At 40.8% G+C, this 26,238-nt stretch overlaps 1 protein-coding gene and 1 long non-coding RNA gene across 2 annotated transcripts in view; one reads left to right on the forward strand and one right to left on the reverse strand.

The window, feature by feature from the left end:
- Positions 1 to 9,682, forward strand: part of LOC149872923 (uncharacterized) — a 34,196-nt gene extending 24,514 nt beyond the window's left edge. The window contains exon 2 of the long non-coding RNA XR_016440823.1: positions 8,421 to 9,682. This is a non-coding gene — a long non-coding RNA (uncharacterized LOC149872923). The remainder of the gene's footprint in view (positions 1 to 8,420) is intronic.
- The window catches only part of MDN1 (midasin AAA ATPase 1), a 154,186-nt gene that overhangs the window by 22,666 nt on the left and 105,282 nt on the right, over positions 1 to 26,238 (reverse strand). The window contains exons 61-85 of the mRNA XM_090036605.1: positions 25,833 to 26,217; positions 25,153 to 25,262; positions 23,602 to 24,295; positions 22,947 to 23,108; positions 17,317 to 17,590; positions 15,983 to 16,218; positions 15,184 to 15,279; positions 14,797 to 14,891; positions 14,308 to 14,432; positions 12,876 to 13,025; positions 12,542 to 12,651; positions 12,068 to 12,141; positions 11,641 to 11,836; positions 10,991 to 11,150; positions 10,583 to 10,729; positions 9,716 to 9,842; positions 8,413 to 8,518; positions 7,920 to 8,035; positions 6,102 to 6,587; positions 4,933 to 5,162; positions 2,923 to 3,063; positions 2,534 to 2,703; positions 1,869 to 2,030; positions 1,228 to 1,365; positions 578 to 719 (exon numbers count right to left, since the gene is read on the reverse strand). Coding sequence (XP_089892731.1) covers positions 578 to 719; positions 1,228 to 1,365; positions 1,869 to 2,030; positions 2,534 to 2,703; positions 2,923 to 3,063; positions 4,933 to 5,162; positions 6,102 to 6,587; positions 7,920 to 8,035; positions 8,413 to 8,518; positions 9,716 to 9,842; positions 10,583 to 10,729; positions 10,991 to 11,150; positions 11,641 to 11,836; positions 12,068 to 12,141; positions 12,542 to 12,651; positions 12,876 to 13,025; positions 14,308 to 14,432; positions 14,797 to 14,891; positions 15,184 to 15,279; positions 15,983 to 16,218; positions 17,317 to 17,590; positions 22,947 to 23,108; positions 23,602 to 24,295; positions 25,153 to 25,262; positions 25,833 to 26,217 — 4,832 coding nt within the window. The remainder of the gene's footprint in view (positions 1 to 577; positions 720 to 1,227; positions 1,366 to 1,868; positions 2,031 to 2,533; positions 2,704 to 2,922; positions 3,064 to 4,932; positions 5,163 to 6,101; positions 6,588 to 7,919; positions 8,036 to 8,412; positions 8,519 to 9,715; positions 9,843 to 10,582; positions 10,730 to 10,990; positions 11,151 to 11,640; positions 11,837 to 12,067; positions 12,142 to 12,541; positions 12,652 to 12,875; positions 13,026 to 14,307; positions 14,433 to 14,796; positions 14,892 to 15,183; positions 15,280 to 15,982; positions 16,219 to 17,316; positions 17,591 to 22,946; positions 23,109 to 23,601; positions 24,296 to 25,152; positions 25,263 to 25,832; positions 26,218 to 26,238) is intronic.

Below are 26,238 nucleotides of genomic sequence, written 5' to 3' on the forward strand. Positions count from 1 at the left end.
GCATTGAGCTATAGCTCACACATGTGGACTATCCTTCACTGCTACCAGTTTAACTAGTGACCTTGGGTAAGTAACATCACCTTTCTGTGCTTCACTTTTTCCATCTATAAAATGAGGACAGCCCTTGAGAGCTAGGGATAAGCTAACTATTATTATAACTAATAATAATATGCTGCTGCATAACACCCAACTATATTTTGCTACAGATATTTAGTCAATGGCAACTGGTACAGGAGGCTCAAAATTAGCTCTTTTTGCTAAGGCAAATGCAGCCTACTCCTCAATGGGTAAAACTTTGATGAATATAAGCATTTCCTGAGAAACCTGGTAATCTGGAAGTAAACTAATGCCCTGGTGGGTCCTTTAATAACAGAAAGTTCCAGTTCCACTCACTTGTGACAGAAGATAGTCAGATTTGCTGTTTTTTTGTAGCTGGCTTTGTTATTATTTGTGTGCTAATATTGTTATTTTATTGTTAGAACCATTTTGCTGTATACACTTTTCCATATCAAAATACAATTTTTCAGAAGCATCAGGTGTGAAATCTTTTCGGTTTGCTTCAGTGAAAGTAACAAACCTTTCTTGTCCTGTTCCCCTTCGTGCATTTTCCCTTCAAAGTCCTCTGACATTTCAATTGCATTGTCCTCTCCTTCAATGTCTGGTTTAGAGTCTGGATCTTCTTTCTCCTTTTCTTGCCCTTTTTGCCGAGTGTCTTCTACCTGAATGGTTTAGCCACAGTTGACGGTTTAGTTAGCTGGCTTGTCTTAAAGATTTTAATAGCACCCTGGTAACACCCAGATCTATTTTTGTACTAATATGAAATGCAAAATGGACTGCCAGCAACATTTCTAATTGTTTATCTGATTATAACCTGCATATTAAATTTTTTAGAACTGCCCCTAAATTTGAAGGCAAACTTTTGTCTTTTTAGAGTTATTTTGTATGCCTTGATGTTTATACATTGGTAGTTATAATCTGTTTAATGAATTCTTCAAAACAGACTGGTAGCAAACAAATAAAAATATACTATAATTATAGCTTTCTGCTACTCTGGAAGATCAAATTCACAATAAATTGCATTTCTAGGCACAAATGTGTGTACTTTACATTCAGTTTGCTTTCAACACAAATGGTGTCAAAAACAAATAATGATTTTAAACAAGCAACAATTTCTCCCTAGAGACTATTTGTTTCTAGGTGCCCTTGAACAACATTGTGCATACATACCTGGTTCTCATTTTCTATTTTGTCACTCACATCCTTCTTGCCTTCCCCATCTCCAATGCCACCACCTTCATAGTCATGGAACTCTGTTGCTCCTTCCCCTGCTTCTTCTTCCATTAATTCTTTAGGCAGACAAAATCCCTAAAGGCAAACATTTTTATTGATGTAATTCAAAATTAAGTAATGGCAAAATGAAAGAACATTTTAATAAACAACACAGACCAACAACCTGCAGACCAACATGGCTACAACCTGCACCCCTGTAACCAAGAACGCATTTGAACACCAGCTTCCTCATATTAGGCCTACTCTGGTTTACAGAGCCAAGAAAGATCAAATCTGCCCAAGTCTCAATAAACCTGATTAGAATGAGTTGCTTCATTAGCAAGAGTTAGAAAAAGATTGAAAAACTTTAAGCTTTTGTATGCCTCCCATGATCGCACACTGTACCACCACAGCAAATATACTGTTGCTAGTTACAAGTAGTAAATCATGAAAACATTCACAGCTTTACATTTTCTTACTCATCTTTATAGATGTTAAACAAGTACAGCTAGAAATTAATTTGATAATTAAGCCATGCTAGGCCTTTGAAGGTAGTATGCAAGATTAATATCAATCCTATAATGTCCCTAATAACTTACCTTTTGAGCAAGCTCCGTGAATATACTAGTTAAAACAGAAAGCAATTTCCCAGTACTCCTGTGAGATGTCAACGAAACCATGAGGTAGAAGAGAATAAGATCTGAATACTTGCAGAGCATGGGCAACAGACGCACCAGCAAGTAGCAGGACTGATTGAAGAACTGCAGTTAAGTGAAAAACAAAAAAAGGCATTCCAATAACTATATATTTCAAATGAGTCTTGACAGAGGCCAAGAACAGACACCGTAAACAGAGTGCTCAAGACATGTTCTGCCTTGGTGAACCAATGTGTCTGGTTCATAAATTCAGTTTAATTTGTTTACTATGTGCCTTTCCAAAACCCTGCATTCTGGAAATAATTATTTATTTCAACAGCCTATCTTGAGGCAACTGTTCAGAGCTTAGTGACTTGTTCTGAAGTAAGAAATTTATTTTAAGCCTAAAATTAAAAAAAATATTTTTCAGAAAATATTTTTCACACAGTTAATTCTAATTCTTTACAGTTATAATGGTTTTCTACTTTTCATATGGCAAGGACTTTTACAGTTTTACAACTCTAGCAATACATGGTACTGGTGATGCAGAGACACTGAATAGCCCATACTTAAATCTTATGTCCTTTGGGACCTTAAAAACAATGACTTTAAGGGAAGAATGAATTTACCTTGCGTTTATCTGGCATGCAGTCTTCTCCATAAGATTTCAGTCTCTCCAAGAGTTCTGAAATGGCTGAAATGATTTTCTGCATATGCAAAGAACTCAGATCAGCAGAGAGGTCTTCATCCAAGAGTTTAGTTAAATGCCCGGCTTTTAGTCCGTCACCTGAGGCCTCCTCTTCAGTAGAAGCACAGAAAAAACGTTACCAAACTCAACTCTGAGATTCACGATAATAGCTCAAAGCCATAAATCCCCATCCTTAGCAGGTTCTATGGATAGTTTCAGTTAGCACGATAAAGCAGTCTGGAGTAACCAGTAATGAAGACATGCAAGCATATCTCATTTTACATGTGCACAATTTTCCCTTGTTGTTTTTGGCTAAGGTCACAGACTTACCATCTTCCTCTGGGGACTTTTCTTCCTCTTTTCCTTGATTTCTTTCTACCAAGCACTGGATGGCACACAGGACAACTCGGATGGCAGTTTCTACTCGTTCTGAGAAATGCTCTACAAAACTTTCATCTGATTCTTGATTCCCTTTAGAAACAATAGTCATAATTTTCCATGATAACAGTGAATTTCTCTAGAAGACAACCTCTCTTATACTGGCAAACACTGCTCTAAACATAAGGCTGTTTGGAACTTATTTAAATGAAGACAGATAACAGCTTTCCAGGGGCAGATGAGAGACATTATTAGGAATAGGCAAAAGGATTCATTAAGAGAAAGAAAAAAAAAAAGGAGCAGAGCACTGATTTTACAGTTTAAGGAGCTGTCTAATCAACCCTACTGTGGTTTAGTTTTAGAGTCTCTAGTTTCAGCACTTTCTTTAAAGGCTCTGGAATCCAATGCACAATCACCAGGACTGCATGGGACGTTTAACTGGATTGGTGCACCTGGCTTGGCTCCAGCAGCCTTACCTGGGAGCTTCATGGGACTCCAGCAGTGGCAATCCATCAGCAGGAGTGTGGCTCTGGCCAGACAGGCTCCAGTTTTGGGCAGCACACACTGCCGCCACATGCACTGCCTGGCTTTTTTCAGGTATGGTTTTTTTGACAGCCGAATCTCCTGGTGTCAAGAAAAAAACAACCCCCGCCCCCCCAAAAAAACCCTTCACTGCAAATTAGCAGGGCAGGGAATGCCTGCATGTGTGTTATGTGCAGCGTGCAGCCGCACACACAGGTTTGCGGTGCCACAAACCACAATTATGCTCTTGTCTGGACCTGCCTATAGTGAGTTTTGCTGAGCTGTCACAGGCCAGGTCAGAATCCCCACAATACAATAGCTCACCAAAACTCCATATATGGGATGGGGCCAGAGCGGGCAGTGCTTGGGAGCAGGACAGGAAGTTGAGGCTGTGATCATGGGGCAAGTCACAGAGTGGTAACAGTGCAGGGCCAGGCCCTGGGCAGCGCTGCCATCTGCTGCCTGCACACCCCTGTGACAAGCACTGGGCAGGGGTGTGTGGGTAGTGGGTTGTGACTCTGCTCTGGCCCCATGATGTTGCTACCCCAAGATCCCAGGGTCTCCTGAGCTCTATCCACTCATTTCACTCCCGGGTGCTGCTCCCCACCTGCCTGTGGGTCTTGCCCCCAGTGGTGGATGCAGGGCAAATGGGCTGGAGTGCTCAGGCAGCAGGACTAAGTCTGGTAGCTGCAGCAGCTGGAAGGAGCCACTGCCGCTAGGGCTGCCCAAAGCAACTGTTTGCCCACATGCCCACAATGATCTTCAAAAGTATGTGCAGGGGAAGAGACTGCAGAACCTCAAATGTTTCAATAAAGCATTAAACATTTCAGGGACTATCCAAAATAGGAGGTTTGCCCATCGCTAGAAATATTCTTTGAAAGACAGATTTGGCTCAGGGTACAGCTATGAAAAAAGTTCATAGAAGACAAAAGCCAACAGAATACTCACATGGACACAGACATGGCACTGACAGTCTAACTGGCAATATTTCTGAGGGTAATGAAGCCCCTTTGAAGCTCAACTAAATCAACAGATGCTATTAAGCAGGTTGATTATCAGCACTTTTCAAGTAAAAATGCAAACAGAGCAGACAGGCATTATGCAAAGTTTCTCATACCTATCTATAAATGCACATGGTGCCCCCTGCCTGACCACCTTCTTTCCGCTCCCCCACAGCATTTTGCAGGCAGGAACTCGGCCAGCCTGTAGAGAGTGCTTTGTCAGAAGTGTAAAATCTGAGGGTTACTCCGTTAAAATGAGAAATCTGCATTTTCCTCAGGGAAAGGGGGAAATTTGGAAACAGAAAACCCAGATCCCTGATGAAAACAAACTAGCTTTAACTTGTGTCTCAGGCACATTTGTCTTGTGCAGTAACTGAGCTACTAAGTTTCTTAAATTCCTATTTAAGTTACATTGTGAAAAGAAATGAGTTATCCTTACCATGACAATTTGATGTGGGAGTGAGAAGCTGTTCTTTCCAGGTAGCAAATTCTACTGCAGTTTTATTAACCTCTTCCTGGATGTATTCTAGGCTCTTAATTAATGTCATCTGCCTTGCATACTGCCCACCTTCCACATCTGGAAGAACAAACAGGGACTCTAAGCCCTGTAACTGAGAGGAAACTTTCAACAGACAACTCAGTCCTGAAGTGCAAACTTCAAAATCTTTCCTGTAACAAGAAAGGTTACAATATTGAAAGACAAAAACTTCCATTCAAAATTATATCTTTAGAAATGAAGGTTACTTATACATATTTCCCTAACTTTTTAAAAGTCATAGCAACAAATACTGATGGCAACCATAATATTGCTTTAACAGAAGACAAAAAGGAATAAAGGAACATTTTCCACTGTTTTAATCAGAAGTCAACCCCATATTTTCAGGTCCAATTAAAAAAGAAATAAATAAAAAACAGCTTTTTCTCTGGATGCAACTGATGTCACCCTTACAATAGGGGAGTCAAACAATCAAGGAAGGACCCAAAGAGTTAAATGTACAAAAATACTAAAATAAAAACTTCACAGAAAAGGCTTGGTATTTTATGGCATGCACAAAAATATGGCAACTGCAAAAGTCAAGACTGACTGGCACAATTACTATTGGCCCCAGTAATTTAAGAAGTTCTTCTGAAAGAAGAAAAAGGGGCAGACTTAGAATCAGAACAATGTAATATATTGCTTTGCTTCTTTATGATATGCAAACATAACCTAAAAATGTTTCTATTAAAACAAACAAAATATATACATGTTTTTAAAATTTTTACATTAAGAAATTCAGGTCTTGCCTAACACCTGGACCTCTGGGAATAATTGGAAAATTAGTGGACTATCACAGGAGACCAAAGACAAAAGCTGGGCTAACAGGAAAAACTTTTGGTTGCACTATTTGAAAGATTTAGTTGTTTGAAAAACTATACTTGAAACTCAAAATAGTCATTAGGAAAAAAGCTGAAAAAATATTTTCAAAATACATTTTCAGACATTCTTTAAAAACACATTTAAAAAAGTAGAAAACTTTTTCAAATGCACGTTGCATATTATGTTTGAACCTTACATGAGCATCCAAAAGCACAGAAACAGTTTCCCTTCTAGCCAAACACAGGACTCACCAAGAATGAAATAAGGTCTCACAAGATTGTTGTCTTATTTTGTCCACATCTTTTTTCATTGCCTTAACCTCAGCTAGCATCTCAGTCACTTCAGCAGCCAACTGCTGCCACAGCTGATCCTGGTTTCGCATCTTACATCCAGGAGGCAGTTGATCTGCAGTCACTGGAGACGGATATATTAGCTCTGATGGAATCAGGTCAGGTATTCCCATCTGGGCATTTCCCAGACTCTGGTTGGTTCTTTTACACTGGGTAATGTGTGTTTTTATAGCTGTCCTTTCATCGTCACTGCACAACAAAGACTGCTCTCTTGGACAGCACTGTATAAACCAAGACAGTTGCTCAAGGACCATGACAAACTGCATGGCGAGATGCTGCAGTCTGTCTGTCCATTGCTGAATGCTATCTTGAGGAGGAAATGCTACATTATACTCCCCAGCAGCATCTATCCTGGAATCAATTTCCTGTATACAACTCAGAAGATTCCTGTTTAAAAAAACCAAAGGAAAAAAAGAAATGAAGTAACTATCAACTGGGGGTATTCAAAAATTGCATTAGATTTTCTTTTAAGATCACTCTTCAACACTTTATTCTAATTCATGGGAAGTTCTCATGTTTCCAGAAATATGTTTAACAAAGACACTGGGATATTAATCCATGCATTCAATACATTGTCCAATTGGTGAGCAATAATTACTCAAAAGCTTTGAGAAGAAGTTTTATGCAATGAACAGTCTCCACTCTATTCTATTATGTACACATGAATTATGTTATGAGTACGCAGTTTAGTAATCTCTTCTTGGGATCAGCATCATCCAAATAGTTTCAAATAAGGTTCAAAATAGTTTCAAATAAGCTTAATAAACCTTTGGGCCTATATTCAAATATTATTCACTTTTCTCCTCTACTTAAAGTAATTTAATCCTAATAAGTCACCTTTCCTTGAATGCTGTATTACAGACTGCTCATAATGACTACATGAACCTACTTTACATTTCAAATGACAGATACTTTTTATACTGATACAATTGCAAATTATATGCATGCACATATTATTAAATTATTAGCAAGTATTTACATAGCAGTAGTATCTAAAGATACCTGTCCAAGTTAGATGCTGTACACACTAACAGAGGGCAGTCCCTGTCCCAAGTTTCATAAGCCTACAGTAAGAATGAGCAGCTTCAGCATCGTGTCCATAGAACTGGTAAGTCAAAGTGACAAGTTACCCAGCAGTGAGTGACAGGGAAATAAATGCCTAAAAGGCATAACTGTACACATGATCATTTTTTTTCTATTAAAGAACTAAAAACACTTTTCCATGTGAAATAAATGCTCCAATCTCTTCTTACAAAGATTTGTTTTTTTATACTCTGTTGGAGTTTTCTTGCTTTAGCTCAGAGTTGTTTAGGCTGGCCACTTGCTCATAACTTGTTCTCAAAAACCACAGGATGTAATCTGGATAAGTTTATGTGGTAAAGTATAGCTCTATCACTACCATATGACTCCTTTTTGTCAATCCAAAGATACAATTATAATTCTGCACTGCGATTCTCTTGATCCTCATAGTGCATATCTCCCATTTCTCTTAGATGCTTTGATTTCAGAACATTTGAAATGTTTGCTTGCAATTGACAGAATGCAATAAATAACCTTCTAGCTATTTTAGTCATGTAGACCAAAAACAAAAATAAGAAATGAATAGCATTTTAATACCTTCTCTATTTTGCAATTACCATTGCTTCTTAGATGTACATATTTCCAGTCAGCTTCCTCTTTACCAGTTAAATAAGGCTATAGTAATAAAGTGGAGAGTACCTCAGTATTATCCACTGCTCTGTCAAGGCAGTGAGGGAGCTTCTCTGTTTGACAAGCATCTTCATAAGGTGTGCTGTAAATCCTTTACATCTCTCAATGCTACCAACTCCAATTTCCTGAAACACAGGGGAAAGGAGTAAAATCCTATGAACAGAGCAGATAGATACAAACTATCTTCCTAGCATCTTCATTTTGATTCATGAAAACAGATGCCAAATTTCAATTTTCGCAAAACCAGTTACTTGTCACACTTAGAAAATAACATCTGTATCAAATATATCTTATAGAAAAAAGGGAAAATTAAAGAGGCTGAGAAAATTTTAAAAATTTGGATTTAAGTGAATTCTGCACTGGCATCTCTCAGCAATTCCTAATCTGTGGTACACTCCAACGGAATCAGGAAATCAACTACAAGTTTAAAGTCCTGAAATAAAATTCAGGCAAACACATGAATTGCAGATTTTGCTTGCAGTTACATTTTTTTTTTCTTCACCTTAACAGGTGCCAATAATGCTGTCTGAAGCCTAGAGTTGCGTGCGAGACAACGGTAGAAGTACTTCTGGCATCCATCCCACGCAGAAGAGATCTCTGCCAGCAACCTAAAACAGTATGACAAGTTTGACTTAAAGGTGCATGACTTCATCAACACAGGCAGCTGAACAGCTGGCCAGAAATCATTAATCTTAGAGAAGATGAATTTATCAATATGCCTTATTTATTCACCTACCACACTCACCTGCTTCTCATAAATTAACTCTTGAAAACTGGGGTGCACGTCTTAAATAGAGAAACCGATTCTACACAGTTTGGCTAAAAAGGAAAATCTTTTTTTTTTTCCTTCATTCTGCTTTCCCCAAATGTGGCATAAGTCTTATTTGGGGACATATGGTAGGCAGATAAATATGTGCATATTCAGCTGTGTAACTTTTTATGCTTCTTTAACAAAAATACTTTCAAAGCTCTTCAGGCTACCCATGACACCTTTAAGAAAAAGTTATTTCCAAGACCTACTGAAAGATTTGTTAGCTGAGAAATAGGAAGGATCCAACTGACCACAATGTCATGTTCTGAAATTGTTGAACAACCTCAAAGGCCACTGAAAATGACTTATTAAAAAGTGCCTAAATCATGTTTCCAGTCAAGGAATATTTAAATAAGTTTTGTCTCAACCTTTTTTTTTTTGGTTTTGTCCAGAAGGTATGATTACAAGCAAGCAACAACTTGAATGATTCAGGGCATAAAAACATCTGCGATTGAGGGTTCTGACAGGAAGGTACTTCCCTTATAAGTAGGTTATTCTATAACTGATTGCCTAGAGATCCTTAGTCTTTCCTCTGAAAGATTTCCTAGCCTAATGTTGACTACAAAATCTGGGACTAGATGGTATTCACGCTGCCTATGAAGATCAGAGCAGAGTGCTCTTTTGCTCCCATGTTAGAAAAGTTCTCAGAAGGGGAGGAATTAACTGATTACATAGGAACAATGAAACTCACTGTACACCAAAAACTGCCAAGAACCCATCTATTGAAAAATATGTACAGCGCTACCTCAGTGTAACACAGTGCTTAATACAAACCGTTGCTTAAAACAATCCTAACAGCAAGTACCCATTCTTTCATTACTTATGATGCAGTAAACCGACTAATCCTATTATAGCAAACAATCTCTTTTAATGACTTTCTTCCAGTCCCATGGGTTTCCTAATAATGCTGTTGTACTGTACCTCTACATCTATTAATTATGATAATAAAGAGGAGTTACTACAGGAAGTACAATGTTTCTGATAAAATACATACGTGGCATCCAGTTCCCGTACACAGTTGACTATGGCTAATGCACTGTGCAGATCCAGTGGATGCAGGCAAAGCATATCTTGAAAGGCTTTTGAACGGGACCAAGCAAGGCCCTTCCGGTATGACAAACCTATGATGACATTCAGAACACATTTACCATCTCTTTAGGCTCCTGTAGTTTGATATACGGTCTGTGATCCAGACAGTACCAAATATTCAAACAAAGCCAAGGATTCAGATATTTCTGAACAGCCCTTTGAACAAATCACAAATTAACTGCTTTAAGAAGCTAACACAAACTCAATAAAGACAAGCAGATGTTAACCTGGGTTTGATGTGAAGTGGCTTAGTAGACATGGCAAAGCTAAACTAGAAAACCAGCAGCTAAAAGACATGTGCTTATTAGTTAAATAAAACTAAGGACAATGTTCAAGCTGGATGACTGATCAATCCTATTAGCAACCAGATGGAAATCCAGTTCATTTTGCATCTGCTCCAAATCCACTGATGGGTACAAGTTAGGGAGCTCCCTTCCACTTTCAAAGTAAGGCAACAGTCCCTGGTTGGAGTTATTGTGGATCACTACTTTTAAATAAGAATTTCTTTACTTGTGATATAATGCAAGATGAATAGAAAAAAGTTTTCTAACAATCTTGACTGTCAAAAAATTTAATCTACTCTTAGCTTTGATAAGCACAGATCCTGATCAACTGACCACAGGTTTACATACTACCGAAATATTATGTACTTTGCGATCTCAAAGTTTAGAGACAGAAATTAATAAGGCTGTAGAGTTGTGTTTGTAAACAAAAATATTCTGTCCTACATCTTCTGTATTTTTAAACCAAATACACTGTAATTAAATCTCACCTGTTTTAGCAAGGCTTTTAAACAGATCAGATAAGGCCCGTTGTTTCTGCATATGAATATGTTTGACTTCTGACTTCTGCTTTTCCTTCTCTGCAGCCTGATTAAATGTTAAGTTTTGCAGCTCAAGTACAGAGACAATGACATCACCTACAAAAATGTGAAAGAAGGGAAGACATAGAAAGCCACAACATTCTAATGTTATAAAAGCCTAAGTCTGTCCACCTATAATACTTTATTCAGGCTCTGACTGGCTGACAAACAGCAGGAGGGAAGGGGGAGCGGGCTGGGGGGGGGGGGCGGGGCTCCGTCCCCACCTGCCATTCTTGATGGGCAATTGGCTAGTAGATTAACTAATTATGGATATGTTGTTTGGGAAGGGTTTTAAATACAGTTGAGTCCTATACGCACCTGTAAACCGGTCAAGATTCTCTACTAAATCTGAGAATGAACTCTTATCCATAAGAGTTGCACACATCTTCTTCATTCGCTTTGTGAGCTTAGGCAGGCGATATTGAAGTGATTCTGCATGAAACATAACTCTACTCTGACACTCTTCTGAAAGCACAGTCTAAGAAAATAGAAGAAAAATAATCTGAAGGTATATGACAGAGACAGCTCCACTTAAGCCACAGCAACTTGCCGAAAAAGCCCAAAGTAACACTTCACATTTTGTTGAAACCCGAACACAGCTTTCCTATCTATTATCCACAGCATACTAACCAATTAAAAAGGAGGATAAGGGATGGTTGTGTGGCCCAATCAAAGCTTTCTATTATTTCAGACCAACATTTTGGGCAGATTGCAACATAAGTATCTCAGGGCGGGGGAACACCAGCTAGGTACCACAGAGCAAGCTAGAGTGCAAAGTTACAGCACATCTGCTACTCCATGGTAAATGCCTACATGTTCTTATCCTACAGTGAATGCAAGGCAGTTTATCTTGTTTTCACTGAGGAATAAAATGAATTTCTAATCAATATGCACTTCCATCAGAGCAGGGAGGAGAATAAGAATATAGAACTTATCTGGCTTGTATTTAGGGTACCAAAGGCACATACCTGGACCACCTCTGTTTTGGCAGACAAAGTTTTTCTCAATACACTGTTAAGCCTCTGGATTTGACTCTCCTTGCTCCCAAACTCTTCCTGCTTCTGCAAGCAATCTAGCTGATCTTCCTTGTTGCTCTCTACCAGGGCAGCTTGACAGGGCTCATCCAGAACAGCTTCAAACTTCTTCATGAATTTAAAGAGGGTCCTGATTACCACAGAAAGGTACAGAATTATCAAGCATTCTTCTCTCAAAATTTCCTAGCTTCAGAAAGCAGATACAGTTCTGAGATGATGTGGTACAGATTAAACCCTAGTGAATTAAGCTCAGCACTGAACAGAATCCAGCTAGTAGGAAGTTACAAATGCAACATGTGCAAATACAATTTATTGCACTGGATCCCAAAATGGTCCCTTTCTTCCAAACTTTCTGTGTTACCTGTGTGTCTTCTCTACAGACTGTTTTATAGCCCAGAAGCTGACATCATTCCACTTAGAAATTTTCACAAATTCCTATTTGGGAAAAGAAATGGTCATGAAATATTTCTAGAAACAGTTCAATATTTGATTTTAAAAGGAGATTACCAAAGCGGTTGCATTATAAGCAAGACATTCAGCAGCTGAGCAAGTAGTACATATTCACCGTACCTTGGCTAAGATATGGTATTTGAACTAGAAGTGATGCAGACAGAATGCAGAACTCATTCTGCAGTAAGCTTTCTGGCTAAGTAGAATTGACTAGTGCCAGACAAAAGCTGCAAGAAACCTCTCTTTCAGCTAATTCTCACACACACAGTGGGAGTGCAAGGAAGGCTATAATAGTAACCCAGTGAAGCAATTCACGAGGCAACATCTGTTCCACTACTCCTCTGATCACTTCAACACATTGCCTAAGTAAATATTTTATTCTTACCTTAAGCTCTTTTTCTATCGGCTGACGAAGTTCAGTGATCCGGGCCTGCACGACTTCTGAGAACTGCTTATAATAATTGTACAGATTCCACAATACACTGCACAGTGCATCTGGAAGATTAGAACGATAGGATTAAAACCATGAGCAGAGATGCATCCAGTTTGCAATCATGTAACTTGGAAACAGTGATAGAAACACTCTTTGTAAAAAACAGGGCTGGGGCCAGGACAATGAATTATTTTGTTGCACTCTCAACTGAAATTTGGACAGATTGTGGAAAATACGCTAAGACTAATCCAGGCTCCGTTTATGCATTTGATGGGAAGCTACTTACCCTTTCCTTCCACCTGAGGTATTAACAAGACATGGCAGTGGAAAACCAGGAGAGCTTGAAGTCTTGTATGAAACTCCCCCAAAGTGGATCCTTCAATGAAAGCCTGAAGAGTGTTGATCAGTGCTCTTAAATTCAATGGCTCACTGGTTTCTGTAGATTTCACCCAGGTGGGATTTACAAGAAGAAAAAAAAAATTTCAAATAAAATGTATTTTTTTTTTTTACTGTAGTAACTTCCAGTGAGTGATCAGAGGTCTCACTAGTATTAAGGGCGACTGGTTCTGCTCCAAAGAATTTGCATTCTAATTTGAAAGAAGATCTAATTTGTTTGCATGCAGCAAAGAATAGGAGAGAAATGGGACAAAAAGGCAGAAATAAGATCCAGATTGCAGAGATGAACTACAAGTATGTTTTTGATAGTTTTAAATAATTCATAAATGAATGACCAGCCATTCCAAACCAACCTGTAGCCAAGCCATCATCAATCGTGTAGCCCCTTAGTATCATGGCAAGAGCGTGCACGACAGATCTGTCCCTAGTCACCGCAACCATAAGTTACTGCGGACACCAGTTTAAAAAGATGTTGCACACCTGCGGTTGGGGGGTTGCTGACATTCTAAGTTCTTCCTGTACAGTAACTGGACATTTATTAAAGGTGTTGTAGAACAGAAAAAGTGCCTGTAGTGTAAATGCAGCATTATGATGGCTATATGCAGGCAGATGGCAAAGAGAGATGGAAAAATACAGAGTTAAAGCAGGGGAAAAGAATTTACACTAGGTTTGCATTACTGTTTTGTGTCCAAGCTACCCTGAAGTAAATGGAAACTAAACAAGGGTGGTTTACCCTTGAATGAAAAAACTGCTAAATTACCACAGCTAAACCTCCACTTACTACAGGATAGATCAGCCACATGAAACAGTGTGGTTTAATCTGATACACAGTATTTCTTTTCCTTTCCCTGCCTCTATCAACAACATTATCATTTTTACATACTTTAAGTAAGAAAACTACACCATATTTTATTACATACAACATGGCCTTGAATAAAAAAAAAAAAAGCAGAATGAAGAAAAGAAGAGCTTTCCTTAAAAGCCTCTACGGGAATATAGTGTTGGAGGAGAGGGGAGAGGAAGCAGCTACCCGGTAGCTTTCCCCTGGCAGAGACTGAAGCAGCAGAAATGACTGTTACTATATTTCCTTGATTATAATATGCACTTCAATACCCAGAAGCTGAATTTTGGAAAAAAAAAGATGTATTTTATATGAGAAATGCAGTTTATAAAATATAATATATAAAATAAAATATCTGAATACAAATATGTGATCATGTAATTTATTCTGATGCATCTCTACAAAAGAACAGGATTTAAGATCTTTGAGTACTTAACTGTGATGGAGTTGCATTACACATTTGTAACAGGACAATAGTTACCTTCTGTGTTCACCTGAATCTGCTCCTGCATATATTTCTCAATCATCTGATAGATTGAGAACCAGTGCCTTGTGGATTTTTCTGAGTGCCGCTTCATAACATTGTCAAGACTAACTGACCAGCAGCTGTAAAAAGGGGGGGGGGAATCAAAAGTGAGTGTGAGTGTGTGTATCTATATATAAACAAACTTTGAAGTAGAATGGATGTATGTCATTCTTTCTCTGTCAAACTAAAGATTTTATACATGTGCACACACGCATACTCACAAATAATTACCATGCACAACTAACCACTTAGATTCATAACCTTGCCATTACAACTTAAAAGAAATAGCATTAAGTACCAGCATGGTAGCACAAATAATAGAAAAATATGTTCCATATCATGTGGAGTTTGGAAGCTGCCATGTAGAAATGAAGAGAACCTAAGCTTTGAAAACAGTAGGTTGAAATATTTAAGAAATAACAAGAGAGAATTCAAAACTCTTACTTTAACTCCAATTTACGCCACTGGATAATCAGCTGAGTGACCAAATCAAGGTGTTTCCGCAAAGATAAAGCTCGACTGGCATTGTTCTCCCAATCCTGGAAGAGATGAATTGCTCCTTATAAACTGGATGATGAGAACTTGCCGCAGGGAAAGCGTCACACATGATTCCCCCCATTATTTATACTCTGAGAATGAAGCAGGCTACATACCCCCAAGAATACATTTGTAATATAGTTATGGATTTTCACAACATGGTGTAAATTGGTTTTATTGTAGCTCTAATGCAAAAGCCACAGCCTCTTGCCACATCCAAGATTTAAAAAAAATGACCTAATAGCAACTTTAAGAAATTGCAGTAGTTTCCTTTTTCCCCCTTTTTCCTCTTACCTGTGACTTCGCAAGCAGAATCTCTAAGCCATTCAGAAACTTTGAGAGAGGACTAGAGAGTGGGAAACTACGGATTCTGTCCAACACAACAATTAACTACAAGATGAAAGACAAATAAATAAATGTTCAATCAATGACAGCTGGTCCCTGCCTTGCAATATTGAGTTCAAGTTTATCTGTATCAGTGCTGCCCTTCTTTGAAACACTTAAGAATTGTTTCCTAATTTAAAATGCACTCTTTCAGGATTTAAGACACTAAGAGTTCAGTAAAAGCCAATACTGCTTCAGAAGAAAAATGCATCAAAACATGCCCTCCAAAATAAAGCTTTTAGACAGTGTTTTGCAACATAATGGAGCAACACAATCTCTCCCTCCAGGGGAGTCATGCCAATCCCTCAAAGGACAATCCCTCAAAGAAGAACAGATGGATAAGGAAAAAGATCCTCAGTGCTATTTGAAATTTATGCTGAAAAACTGCAGCCCAGATGATCAGAATGAACACTGAGACATCAGGATCTTTATAGCACAGTAAACTAATTCAAAATGTAAAACTGAAATGGCCACATGTGGTTCTAACTGAATACTTAAATGTTATGCAAATGAATCGCATTGCTAAGAGGTAGCTAGTAAGTTACTTTAATTTACAAGGAAATTACTACTTACTCTGAAACGTACACTATTTTATAATAGGTATTTTAAGTGATTCTACTGCATATAGAGATACATGTACTGTATATACAAAAATATACATGCATGCACACATCTGGTTTGCCCTGACCATTTCTTACAACATTCTTACCTGCACAAGTGCAGGGTGTTCAGGCCATTCTTGCAGTAACTTGTTTACTTCTTTAGCAAAATTATCAAGCACAGGCTGGCATTGTCTAACCTGCTGAATATTAGGATACTGGTAAAAATCATACGGGCCATCTTGATGTAGGACCAGATCTGAAGTGACTCCCGCAAAAAGGGTATTGTGGAGAAGCGTGCTAGCTAAAAGCTGACTTCCAAGAAGGCAATCATTCATTTCAGCACCTAAATCAAAGGGAAGACAACATACATGCTACAGAAACTTTTTATTTTTTAAGCAAATAGAATTTTGCATGTTGCAAAGTGCTTATCTTTAGTGTTACCCCAAACTTATTGCATTATATATTTGAAAGTAAAAGAAGTATAGTGTGAATGCAGAAGTAAATGCTTAAATTCAAGTTTCTCATTTTGCCAGATTTTCAGATAGAAGCAGCCTTTCTAAGTACAAGCAAACAACGTTTATTCTTTAAAAACCTTGTAAACCACGTATAAAAATACAATCTTCTAATGTGAAAACTTAATCCAACTTAAGATGTTTTAAAATAAAAGCCATGCTATTTTGCAAAAAGTCTACCCCTCTCAATATAATGCAAAGTAGTCCATCATTACAATTCCATCTTAAGCTGACAATTCTTGAAGCCCCCAAACTTCTTAAGAATTCAATTCTACTTTGAAAAGTGACTTAAAACGATATCCTGGGGATTTTATGTGTTATTACTGCAATTATTTTTATATCAAATGTATCCACTTGGCAAGTAAAATGGTATGTTGCTCCCATGAATACAAGCCCTTATCATAGAATCATAGAAGTAGGGTCGGAAGGGACCCTGTAGATCTTCAAGTCCAACCCCCCTTAGATCAGGAAAAGAAAAAACGGGTTCTCTTTTTGCAGTGGATAAAGGTCCTTCAGCTGAAATTCAAACCTTCATAAAATCTGTGCAACCCCACTGCCTTCAATAGACTCACCTGATCCAGAAAATAAAGCTTTAATTCAGAAAAGGAGGTGGCCCTAGCTCACTCTTAAGTTGCACTGGGCTGCACAGAACTAAAATGTTAAATGAAAAAATATATAGTAAAAAAAAAAGAAAGAAAAAAAAAAGAGGAAAATTAGTCTGGGCACATGCATGGAGACGGTCTTCTGAGTAAGAAGGTGCTATTTATAAACAACCAACTTTTCAGCACAAAACCACCCTTAATGATTCTGTTTATACTTTAATGTATACAAGAAAACATGCGCCCAAGATAAAGTATGTTTTAATCTGAAACGGCATATGACATTTTACAGTTAAAATTATGTATCTGAAATGTAATTAGCAGTCTTACCAATTAAGGGATAAAAGCGTGTCACCAAGGAAGCACCAGTCTGATAGCAGGAAAGAAATGTACTGAAATAATGCTTAGCCTGATGTGAGGGCAAGGTCTGTTGATACCAAAGAGACCTTGCAAAGTTTAGGCACAATTGCTGATGGACCATAATCACCGTCTTCACTGAACTCTGAGATATGAAAGTTATTTCAGTGGCTGCTCGGTCCTCTGACTCATCTTCAGTTTCCATTTTTTCTTCTAGACTTGGCTCAGCTATGATATCTTGAAAGTCCTGTAATCAAATTAAAGTCATAATTAATTTGTTGGCATGCTACATGTATTTGTAGTGCAGTAATCAGATGATTATCAACCTGGCTGGACCTGCTGGCATTCCTCTTCAATTTCCCAGTACACGGGGATCACAATCCTGGTCTCCCCCAGCAATGACAAGGAGTAACGGTGCAGCTGGGATCTGAGCCCAACAATTATGCCTCCTGCCATGCACACGCAGGAGGCATGATTGTTGGGATTGGGGATCAGATTCCATTGGACCATTAAATGAATGTGCATCAAGGGGCCTTAATGTTCTCACTACATTGAAAAATTATTAGAGCAGCAACCCCCAATTTGAGCAACTCTGTTCCAGAAGGCTGAGGATACAAACTAGTAGATCATCCGTCTTGGATCTTGACCTGAACAATAGGGAAGAACTGGTGGTAGACATGAAGGTGATGCAAAACTGGGGAGGAAGCTATCACAATATGATAGAATTCCAGATCCTGATTGGGGGAAAGCATAAGATCAGCAGAATTAAGACACTAGATTTCAAAAAGGCAGATTTCAACTGATTCAAGGAGTTAATAGGCATGGCGTCATGGAAAGACAGATTAAAAGATAAAGGAGTCTAGGAGGACTGAAAGCTTCTAAAGGACACAGTTCTAGAAACCCAGCAAGAAAGTGTTCTGACATGATGGAAGCGGCACAAGAACACAATGAGCTTGTAGGATGCCTCAAATAAAAAAAAAAAGCATATAAGCAATGGAAAGATGGGTAGGTCACCAAGGAAGTTACTACAAAACTGCAAGATCCTGCAGACACAAAATCAGAAAAACAAAGGTTAAAAAAAGCTGTACCTGGAGAGGGAGGTTAAAGACAATAAGAAGAGGTTCTGTAAGTATGTTGGCCAGAAAAGAAAGACCAAGGAAGCTGTGGGTCCACTGTTAAATAGACAGGGGGAACTCTTAACAGAAGATGCAAAGAAAGCAGAACTATTCAACAACTATTTTGCTTCAGTCTTCATAAAAAAAAAAAGCTGTAACCAGACAGCTAATAAGGATTATTTGGATAAGGAAGGAGACAATCTGAGAAATGAGATAAAAAAAAACAGTCTGAAGGCTTTTGATCAGTTCAAATGAATTCAAGTCAGCAGGGCATGATGAACTTCAATCCCAGGTTACTGAAGTAACTGGCAGAAGAGAGATCTCAGAGCCATTGGCAATAACATTTATGAAATTGTGGGAGTCGGGTGAGATGCCATACAACTGGAAAAGGGCCAACCTAGTGACCCCCCTTAAAAAAAAAAAAAAAAAAAAAAAAAAAAAAAAAAGGAGCTGGGGAACTACAGACTAGTTAGCCTCCCTCGTCTTGGGTGCACGAATGGAATGCTGCCGTCTGCCAATCTGCTCAAGAAGCTTCCAATTCCAGCATCCAAATCATTAACAAACATGTTGACAGTGTATCCGAACTGCAGCAAGGCCTCTGACAAGGCCCACATGACTTTCTCATAAACAAATTGGAGAAATGTGGGCTAGACAAAACTACGATAAGGTGGATAAGACAACTGGCTCAATAGCTGCAAGCAAAGGGTAATTATAAATGGCTCCATGTCAAAAAGGAGGGAGGTTTTAAGTGAAGCCCCATAGGGGTCTGTTCTAGGCTCAGTGCTAGTCAGGGGTTTGGATGCTGGAACTGAGAGCTTGCGTAAATCTGCAGATGACAAAAAACGGGAAGGACTGTAGATATGGACAACAGGAGTGCAATTCAGAAGGATGTTAACAGATTGGAAAGCTGGGCTGGAACAGTGAGGCAATGGAACAGACTGCCTAGGGAAGCTGTGAAATCTGTCAATGGATGTGTTCCAGTTAGTTGGACAGGCACTGGTCACAGATGATGTAGGAGTAGCTATGCCTATGCTCTACTATAGGCATTTCCCGTGCTTCTGGGCTTTGCTGGTTGCCACATGAGACTGGGAAGGAATTTTTTTGCTACTTGTGTTGTGGGGGAGGATGGTTTTTCCATTCTCAGAAATGCAGGGCGTTGGTTACAGCCAAGGTATTTTGACTGGGGTGTGCCACTGCTCCTAAAACTTGAGAGGTTCCTGGCTATGCAGTCTTGCCCCTCTGCTCAGGGTCAGACTGACTGCCTTACTTGGGCTCAGGAAGGAATGTTTACCCTGGTATAGACTGGGGGGTTTTGCCTTCTGTGTAACACAGGGCTTGGCCCTCTTCTTTAGGTCACTCAATAGTATTTTAACCACCTTAAAGCAGCAGGATATTTGCCACTGTGGCCCCCTCCTTTACCTCTGGCAGGTTAGGGTGTTATATCTTGTGACCACAGTTGGGCTAATAGGTTAGACAATAGATTCATATAGGATGGATAGGGATGATCCTCTCTTAGGCAGGATGTTGAACTAGATCGAGGCAGGCAATTATTTTGGGCGGTGGGCTGCTTACTGAGTTTTGGCAAGCTGTCAAGGGCTGCATGGGTAGCCCTGCCCCTTGACAAGTGCCCCACCTCTTGGTCGCCATTTTGGGACTGGAAGTCCCACATCCTAACCCCTGACCTTTGCCACCCAAAGTCCCTCCCTTTGCCCCAGGAAGTACTCCTTTCAGCAAGGGGTTTTGCCATCTCGTAAGAAAAATACCAAATTATAGTCTAAAAAGCAAACATCTACAGCATTCATTAATTTGATTTCAAAATATATATTTTTGCCCTGATTTACATGCATTTGTGTAGCGTACACATAGGTGATTCCACAAGAGCTTAAAATGAAGTCTTACTCTTGTATATTGTGCGGGGGTGTATAGATTTGTGGGGGGCTGTGGGTGTATGGGTGGGTATGGGGTTTGTGGGAGGATGTGTATGGGGGGGAAGGTGGCTGAAGTGTATGAGGGGGTGTGGGGGGGTCTCTGTGTATGGCAGTGTGAGAGGGGGGTGTGGGTACATGTGTATGGTGGGGCATGCATGTGGGACTCACCCTATGAACACACAGTCCCTGCCTGCACACACACACTTTGCCCACCCCTGGACTAAACAACCTCTGGAGGTCCCTTCTAGCCTTATGTCTCTGTGAGTCTATGACTTATGGTCTGTGAGACCCTGCAATATTGCTTATAGCCACAGGCAATTAAAAGTTAAAATGAGGTTGATCAAGAGAGCAGGATATGACACTGCCTATAGCCCTGGACCTTCTCAGTATTGCTCTTCATAGACCAGTGAAGTTTAGGGTCCACTGGCTTTGAATTTATTGATGTGAACTACAGGACAGTAGAAATCCAAACGTAAGCACCTACAAATAAACAAAACCTTTTAAAAATATTACATGTAGAACAGTGCTTTTCAATTGGTACGCCATGAGAACTGAATGCAAATAAACTGAATCTGATTCGGATCTGTTCCTCGTCCCACATCAAGGTCCCAGGAAGGATCTGAATTGGATTCAGTTCATTGGGACTCAGCTCCTTTGAATTCACTCCTTGTTGTGCGGTGAGGCCTGGGAAAGAATCCAAAGGAGCCAAACCCAGATCCTTCATGTGCCCTGGACACGGAGAGAACCCAAAGAAAAGGGATCAGACTTGGGCTGTGCAGGAGCAGGGGCAGAGAGGCACAGCTCTGTGGCAAGTCTCTGTCCATGTGAATGCACTGGGAGGCGGGCCTGGTACTGGTGGGAATCACTTCAGGAGGGTGAAGGAGCCACTTCCAGGCCTGGCACCAATGAGATGCCAGGTGCTGAGGGGCCATGGCATGCAGGGTAGGCCTAGGGCAAGTGAAGGCCTTGCTGGCTCTGTACAGTGCAGTGCACCCCCCCGCAAGGACCCTTACAGAGGCACCATGTTATGCTCTAAGGCCAGAGGCACTGGGTGCTGGCTGCTAGGGGTGGGGACTGGACTGAGCTGTGCCAATGCTCCTGCTGGCACTAGCCCTCCAGAGTCTTGCCTCTCTGCTTAGGGTCAGACTGACACTGCACTGGGGGCAGGAAGGGATTTTACAACCTGCTCAGATTGGTGTAGATTGGATGGGGGGGGGGGGTTACCTTCCTCTGCAGTGAGGCACTGACTCTACCTGGGGTCTCTTGAGCATAAATTCACCACCTCTGCAGTAGCAGGACACTGCCTGCCACAGTCCCCCTGCTTTACAGGCATGCTGTTGTGTCGTAGTTTCATAGTTCGTAGGGTCGGAAGGAACCTGAGCAGATCACCAAGTCTGACCCCCTGCCATGGGCAGGGAAGAATGCAGGGGTCAAATGACCCCAGCAAGGCGTCTATCTAGCCTCCTTTTAAAGACCCCCAAGGTAAAGCGAGCACCACTTCCCTTGGAAGTTGGTTCCAGATCCTAGCCGCCCTGACTGAGAAGTAGCGCCTCCTGATATCTAGCCTGAATCTACTCTCTGTCAACTTACTGCCATTATTCCTTGTTACTCCCAGTAGTGCTCGGGGGAACAGGGACTCTCCCATTGCCTGCTGGTTTCCCTTGGCCAGTTTATAGACAGCCACAAGACCCCCTCTCAGCCTTCTCTTGTGGAGGCTGAACGGGTTCAGGTCTCGTAGCCTCTCCTCATAGGGCCTGCCCTGCTGCCCTTTGATCATGCGAGTGGCCTTCCTCTGGACGCTCTCAATGTTGTCCACATCCCTCCTGAAGTGCGGTGCCCAGAACTGGATGCAGTACTGCAACTGCAACCTGACCAATGTCATATAGACGGGGAGGATCACCTCCTTAGACCTGCTCGTGATGCATCTGTGGATGCATGACAAGGTGTGGTTAGCCTTCCTGACTGCGTCCCCACATTGGAGGCCCACGTTCATCTTGGAGTCTGTAATGACTCCAAGATTCTTTTCTGTGTCAGAGAGACAGCAGAGTTTCTGGACACAGGGTTTGTCTCGGATGGTTTGCGCAGGGCTGATCCTCCTGCAGACAGGGCTTGGGCTAGGTCCCTGACAGACCCTTGGGTCAAGGATCCTATGATTTTATGCCAAGCTGCTTGTCTCCTGGGCAGGTAAAAGAGGGGTGTCCTCGCTGGGAGGAAGGTGTGGCACCAGTGGCTTGTATGCAGGGCATGAAAACATCCCACTAACACTGGGATCTAGCACTGGCAAAGACCGTCTATGTCCCAGACTCCCTGCCCACCCTCATGCTAGCGATGTTATGCCACATCTGAAAATCTGTAACAGGTGCACTGCAGAAAATTATTATTAACATAAGTGTGGCTTGGGCTGGAAAAGGTTGGTAAACACTGACGTAGAACACTCATTGTCTCAAAATCCTTCCTACGTTCTCTTCTTGATAACAGCAGAAACTAACAAATGTAACATTTTATAAAACTGGCTTTTTAAAATATATTGTTTTGGATCTCCCCAGAAAGTTACTTTTACCTTTTCATGTAGTGGAAACCTCCTCCTAAATTCTCTTTCCTCCTCCTCCTCCTCACTCTGACCTGTTCCATAGCTCTTGCTCCTGTATCTGTATAAACTGTTTTCCAGTGCCTCCTGCTCCTGGGCACGACGCTCCTGTTCATCCCATTCATTTATAATGGCCTGAAAAATCAACAAACAGAGAGGCATTATGTAAAATCAGCACACACTCCTTGCCTCGGCACTAAGGCAGCATCTTTTTTTTCTCCCTTCAGAGCATAGTGTACTTACTGTAGTTACTCAGATCTAAGACAAGGTGCTGTGTGCTCCTCCCACCAGCATGTGGTGGGGAGCCTTGTCTTGGATTTGAGGGCAGAGCACAGGGCAGGTGGCAGCTCAGCTCCAGCTTCAACCCCAGGCTCAGGGCTCAAGCCAGAGCTCAGCCCTGCCTGCCCCTGGGCTGGCTAATTTTGCTGGAAGGGGTGGGGGTGGGGCTTGAAGGGTGACCAGGGGGAGGGCAGGGAGGCTCAGCTCTGGCATGGTTTACATAGGCAAGGGCAGGCACAGCTACAGAGGGCAAGCATGAAGAGGCAGGCATCAGCAAGAGTTCCCTATATATGAATTACTGAAATTACACTTTATTTTCGGTCATAAACTTTCAATTAGGAGACTTTACCTGGCACAGATGCCTAAAAAGCTGCAGAGACTTCTGGTCCAGTTCTCCCTTAGACAATGCATGGCAGCGAAGATACAATAATGCATTCACTAGCAGTTCTTCCAGAGTTGGACACAACCTCTGCATGCTCTCAGGCTCTCCTTCAGGGTGTTTCAGGGAAAACTTAAGGCCATGAAGAACCTCTACAGAGTTCACTGAGCATAAAGTTTCTGCATGTGAAAGGTAAGTGGGGAAGCTGGGGCCCACAGAAGGAAATGTCAATAATGAGGTGACAAGGCTGTCAAAGCTGGCTGGGTGGACAAAACTGTTGAGTGCTGCATAAACTTCAGAAGCCACCAGTCTCATGCCATGCTGCATCTGTAAAATGGCAGCCTGCAGTGGGCTGACAGCATCAGGGTACAAAGCATATTCATCCGCCAAATGTCTCCTAAATTTATGGTGCGATTGCTGCCAAGAAGCTTCTTCATTTAGCAGGTTTTGGCCTGCCTGGAGCAACTTGGGCCTTTCTCCACGGAGAAACTGTAGAAGGCGGGCTAGGAGATCTTGGACTGCAGAAATCTGGGCAATGCTTGCTATATATTGGTGAACCTCCTGGTACAAGCAGTCATACGGAGGGACTGGGGGCCTGTAGGCTTGCTTTCTGGAAAGAATGCTTACTTGTTCCTTCAACTTTTGTATTCTTTCTTGCAACAGTCTATTAGAAAATAAACACATTGATGAAATTTAGAAACATGTTACAAACAGGAATAAGATTACAGTAAATGTACTGTCCATATGCTGGTATTTCATAAGGCCACATCTGTACAGACTCCCTACCAAACCCAGGACCACTGCTTGAGAAAACAAATCTCACCCAATTTTGCTCAAGCTTGGTAATTAAGCAGCCTATATGGCTCTGTGTGGTCTCAAGTAGGCTCAACAGCACAACACTCAGGCTGAGACTCTCAGAGGGCTACTGAGGAACACACTCAGTACTGGTTTAAGCCAAGGTGCCAGGCCTGGATATATGGACAGCAAGAGTGAGTGGGCAGAACTTGTACCTTAGAGGCATTCCTTGGCTCAGCAGGGAAGCTGCAGAGATATTGCCTAACTTATTTTTCTGAAATCTAGCAATGAGGGTTGAAAATGACAGACCTCACACACGGGCACCATTTTTCTTCCTCTCCTTCTCTCAAACTTCAGTCACAATTTGGTACCAATTACCAAAATGACAGTCAAATACAAAAAGTATTAAGAACTTTTATACAAGTATAACTGCACTTACACTTGGGTGGGGCTCTACTGTTTATATTATACCAGTACTGTTAAAATGATACAGCTTATAAAAACAAATGGTCCTTCACATCTGCTACCACCTCAAGCCTTCATGGTCCACAAAAAGCATGTATACCTCCCTTTATGTAAGAACTGACCATACAAAACAAAATTAATTCTAAAAAGCACTGAAAACACTGTAATGTAATAGAAGAAACAGGTACAGGTGGTAACACTGAATAAGTATCATAGGCTTCTCCCAAACTACAATAAAAGAGGTAAGTGCCTCCAAGTTACCCAAAATGAGGATGAACGTATTTGCCAATTGCTTCATCTTCAATACTTTTTCCTGTATGTAACTGGGACGACAGATTACGTGTCCTCCATTCGCACTGTAGACGTTTTAACTAATAAAGAACATATTAAACCAGTTAAATGAAAAACAAGTACACCTTCTGGATAATTAGCAAGTTGTGGATGAATAATCTGATAATGAAACTGTGTGTGTGTGGGGGGGACTTTTTGGCAGATGTGCCGCAAATTAGCCCTCAAACCTCCCTGAGCAACACTCCAATCCCCGTCACATGTGTGAAATGCTGCTCTGCTCCCTGCCTGATTGGCTGCTCAGCTTTGTGCTTCTCGCCCCTCTCTGCTGCTTTATTGTCTGGCCCTTCCTTGGTTTACTGTGCGCCACAGGCAGAGGGTACTTGTGCCAGCCCTGCTCTAACAGAAATCTCATGATTTCACAGGATTTATCTGTGTCTAATTAAAAGGGTTGGAGCTTTGCTGGAGTGTTCCTCTTAGACCTGAATGCAGTACAATGTCCAAAATCTTGTCAATCAGGTGTTCCAACTATGCAGTTGATCCAGTAAAAGATATAACTAAAAATTCTGGCCTTCCCTCATTAAGAAGAAATTCCACAAACATTGTGTTACAAAGCCCCTGGTCAGCAAGAGGGACACCAACTCCATGCTTACCTCATCTTTGGCATACTTGAGTTTGCATTCTCTTTTCACTGCAGGATCAAACCTAGTTTGTGGAAGCCACATCTGGATCTGTAGCAAACCCATATTCACCCAGAGGCAACCTCGCTGAGCTGTCTCTGATAGGTCCTGAATCCCTTCTTCTCCAAAGAACTGCTGTAAGCAGGTTAGTAAGAGAAATAGGGTATCTTTTGGCAATAATTCCTGTCCACTGATGTCCTTAAGTACTTTGAGAATGTACTCAAAAGCCACAGGGTCCATGGAGGGGAGTTTATTACAGCATTGTGAATATTCCTCTTGCAGATCTATGGGAATCAAATCTTTCAGAGCGAAGAGCTGTCTACACAACATTATACCCTGCAATCTGAAATCTGTATGCCTAAAGGGATAAGAATAAAAA

Source organism: Crocodylus siamensis, chromosome 1, assembly GCF_052110815.1.
Source record: "Crocodylus siamensis isolate JL-2025a chromosome 1, ASM5211081v1, whole genome shotgun sequence".
NCBI classification, from domain to species: Eukaryota; Metazoa; Chordata; order Crocodylia; family Crocodylidae; genus Crocodylus; species Crocodylus siamensis.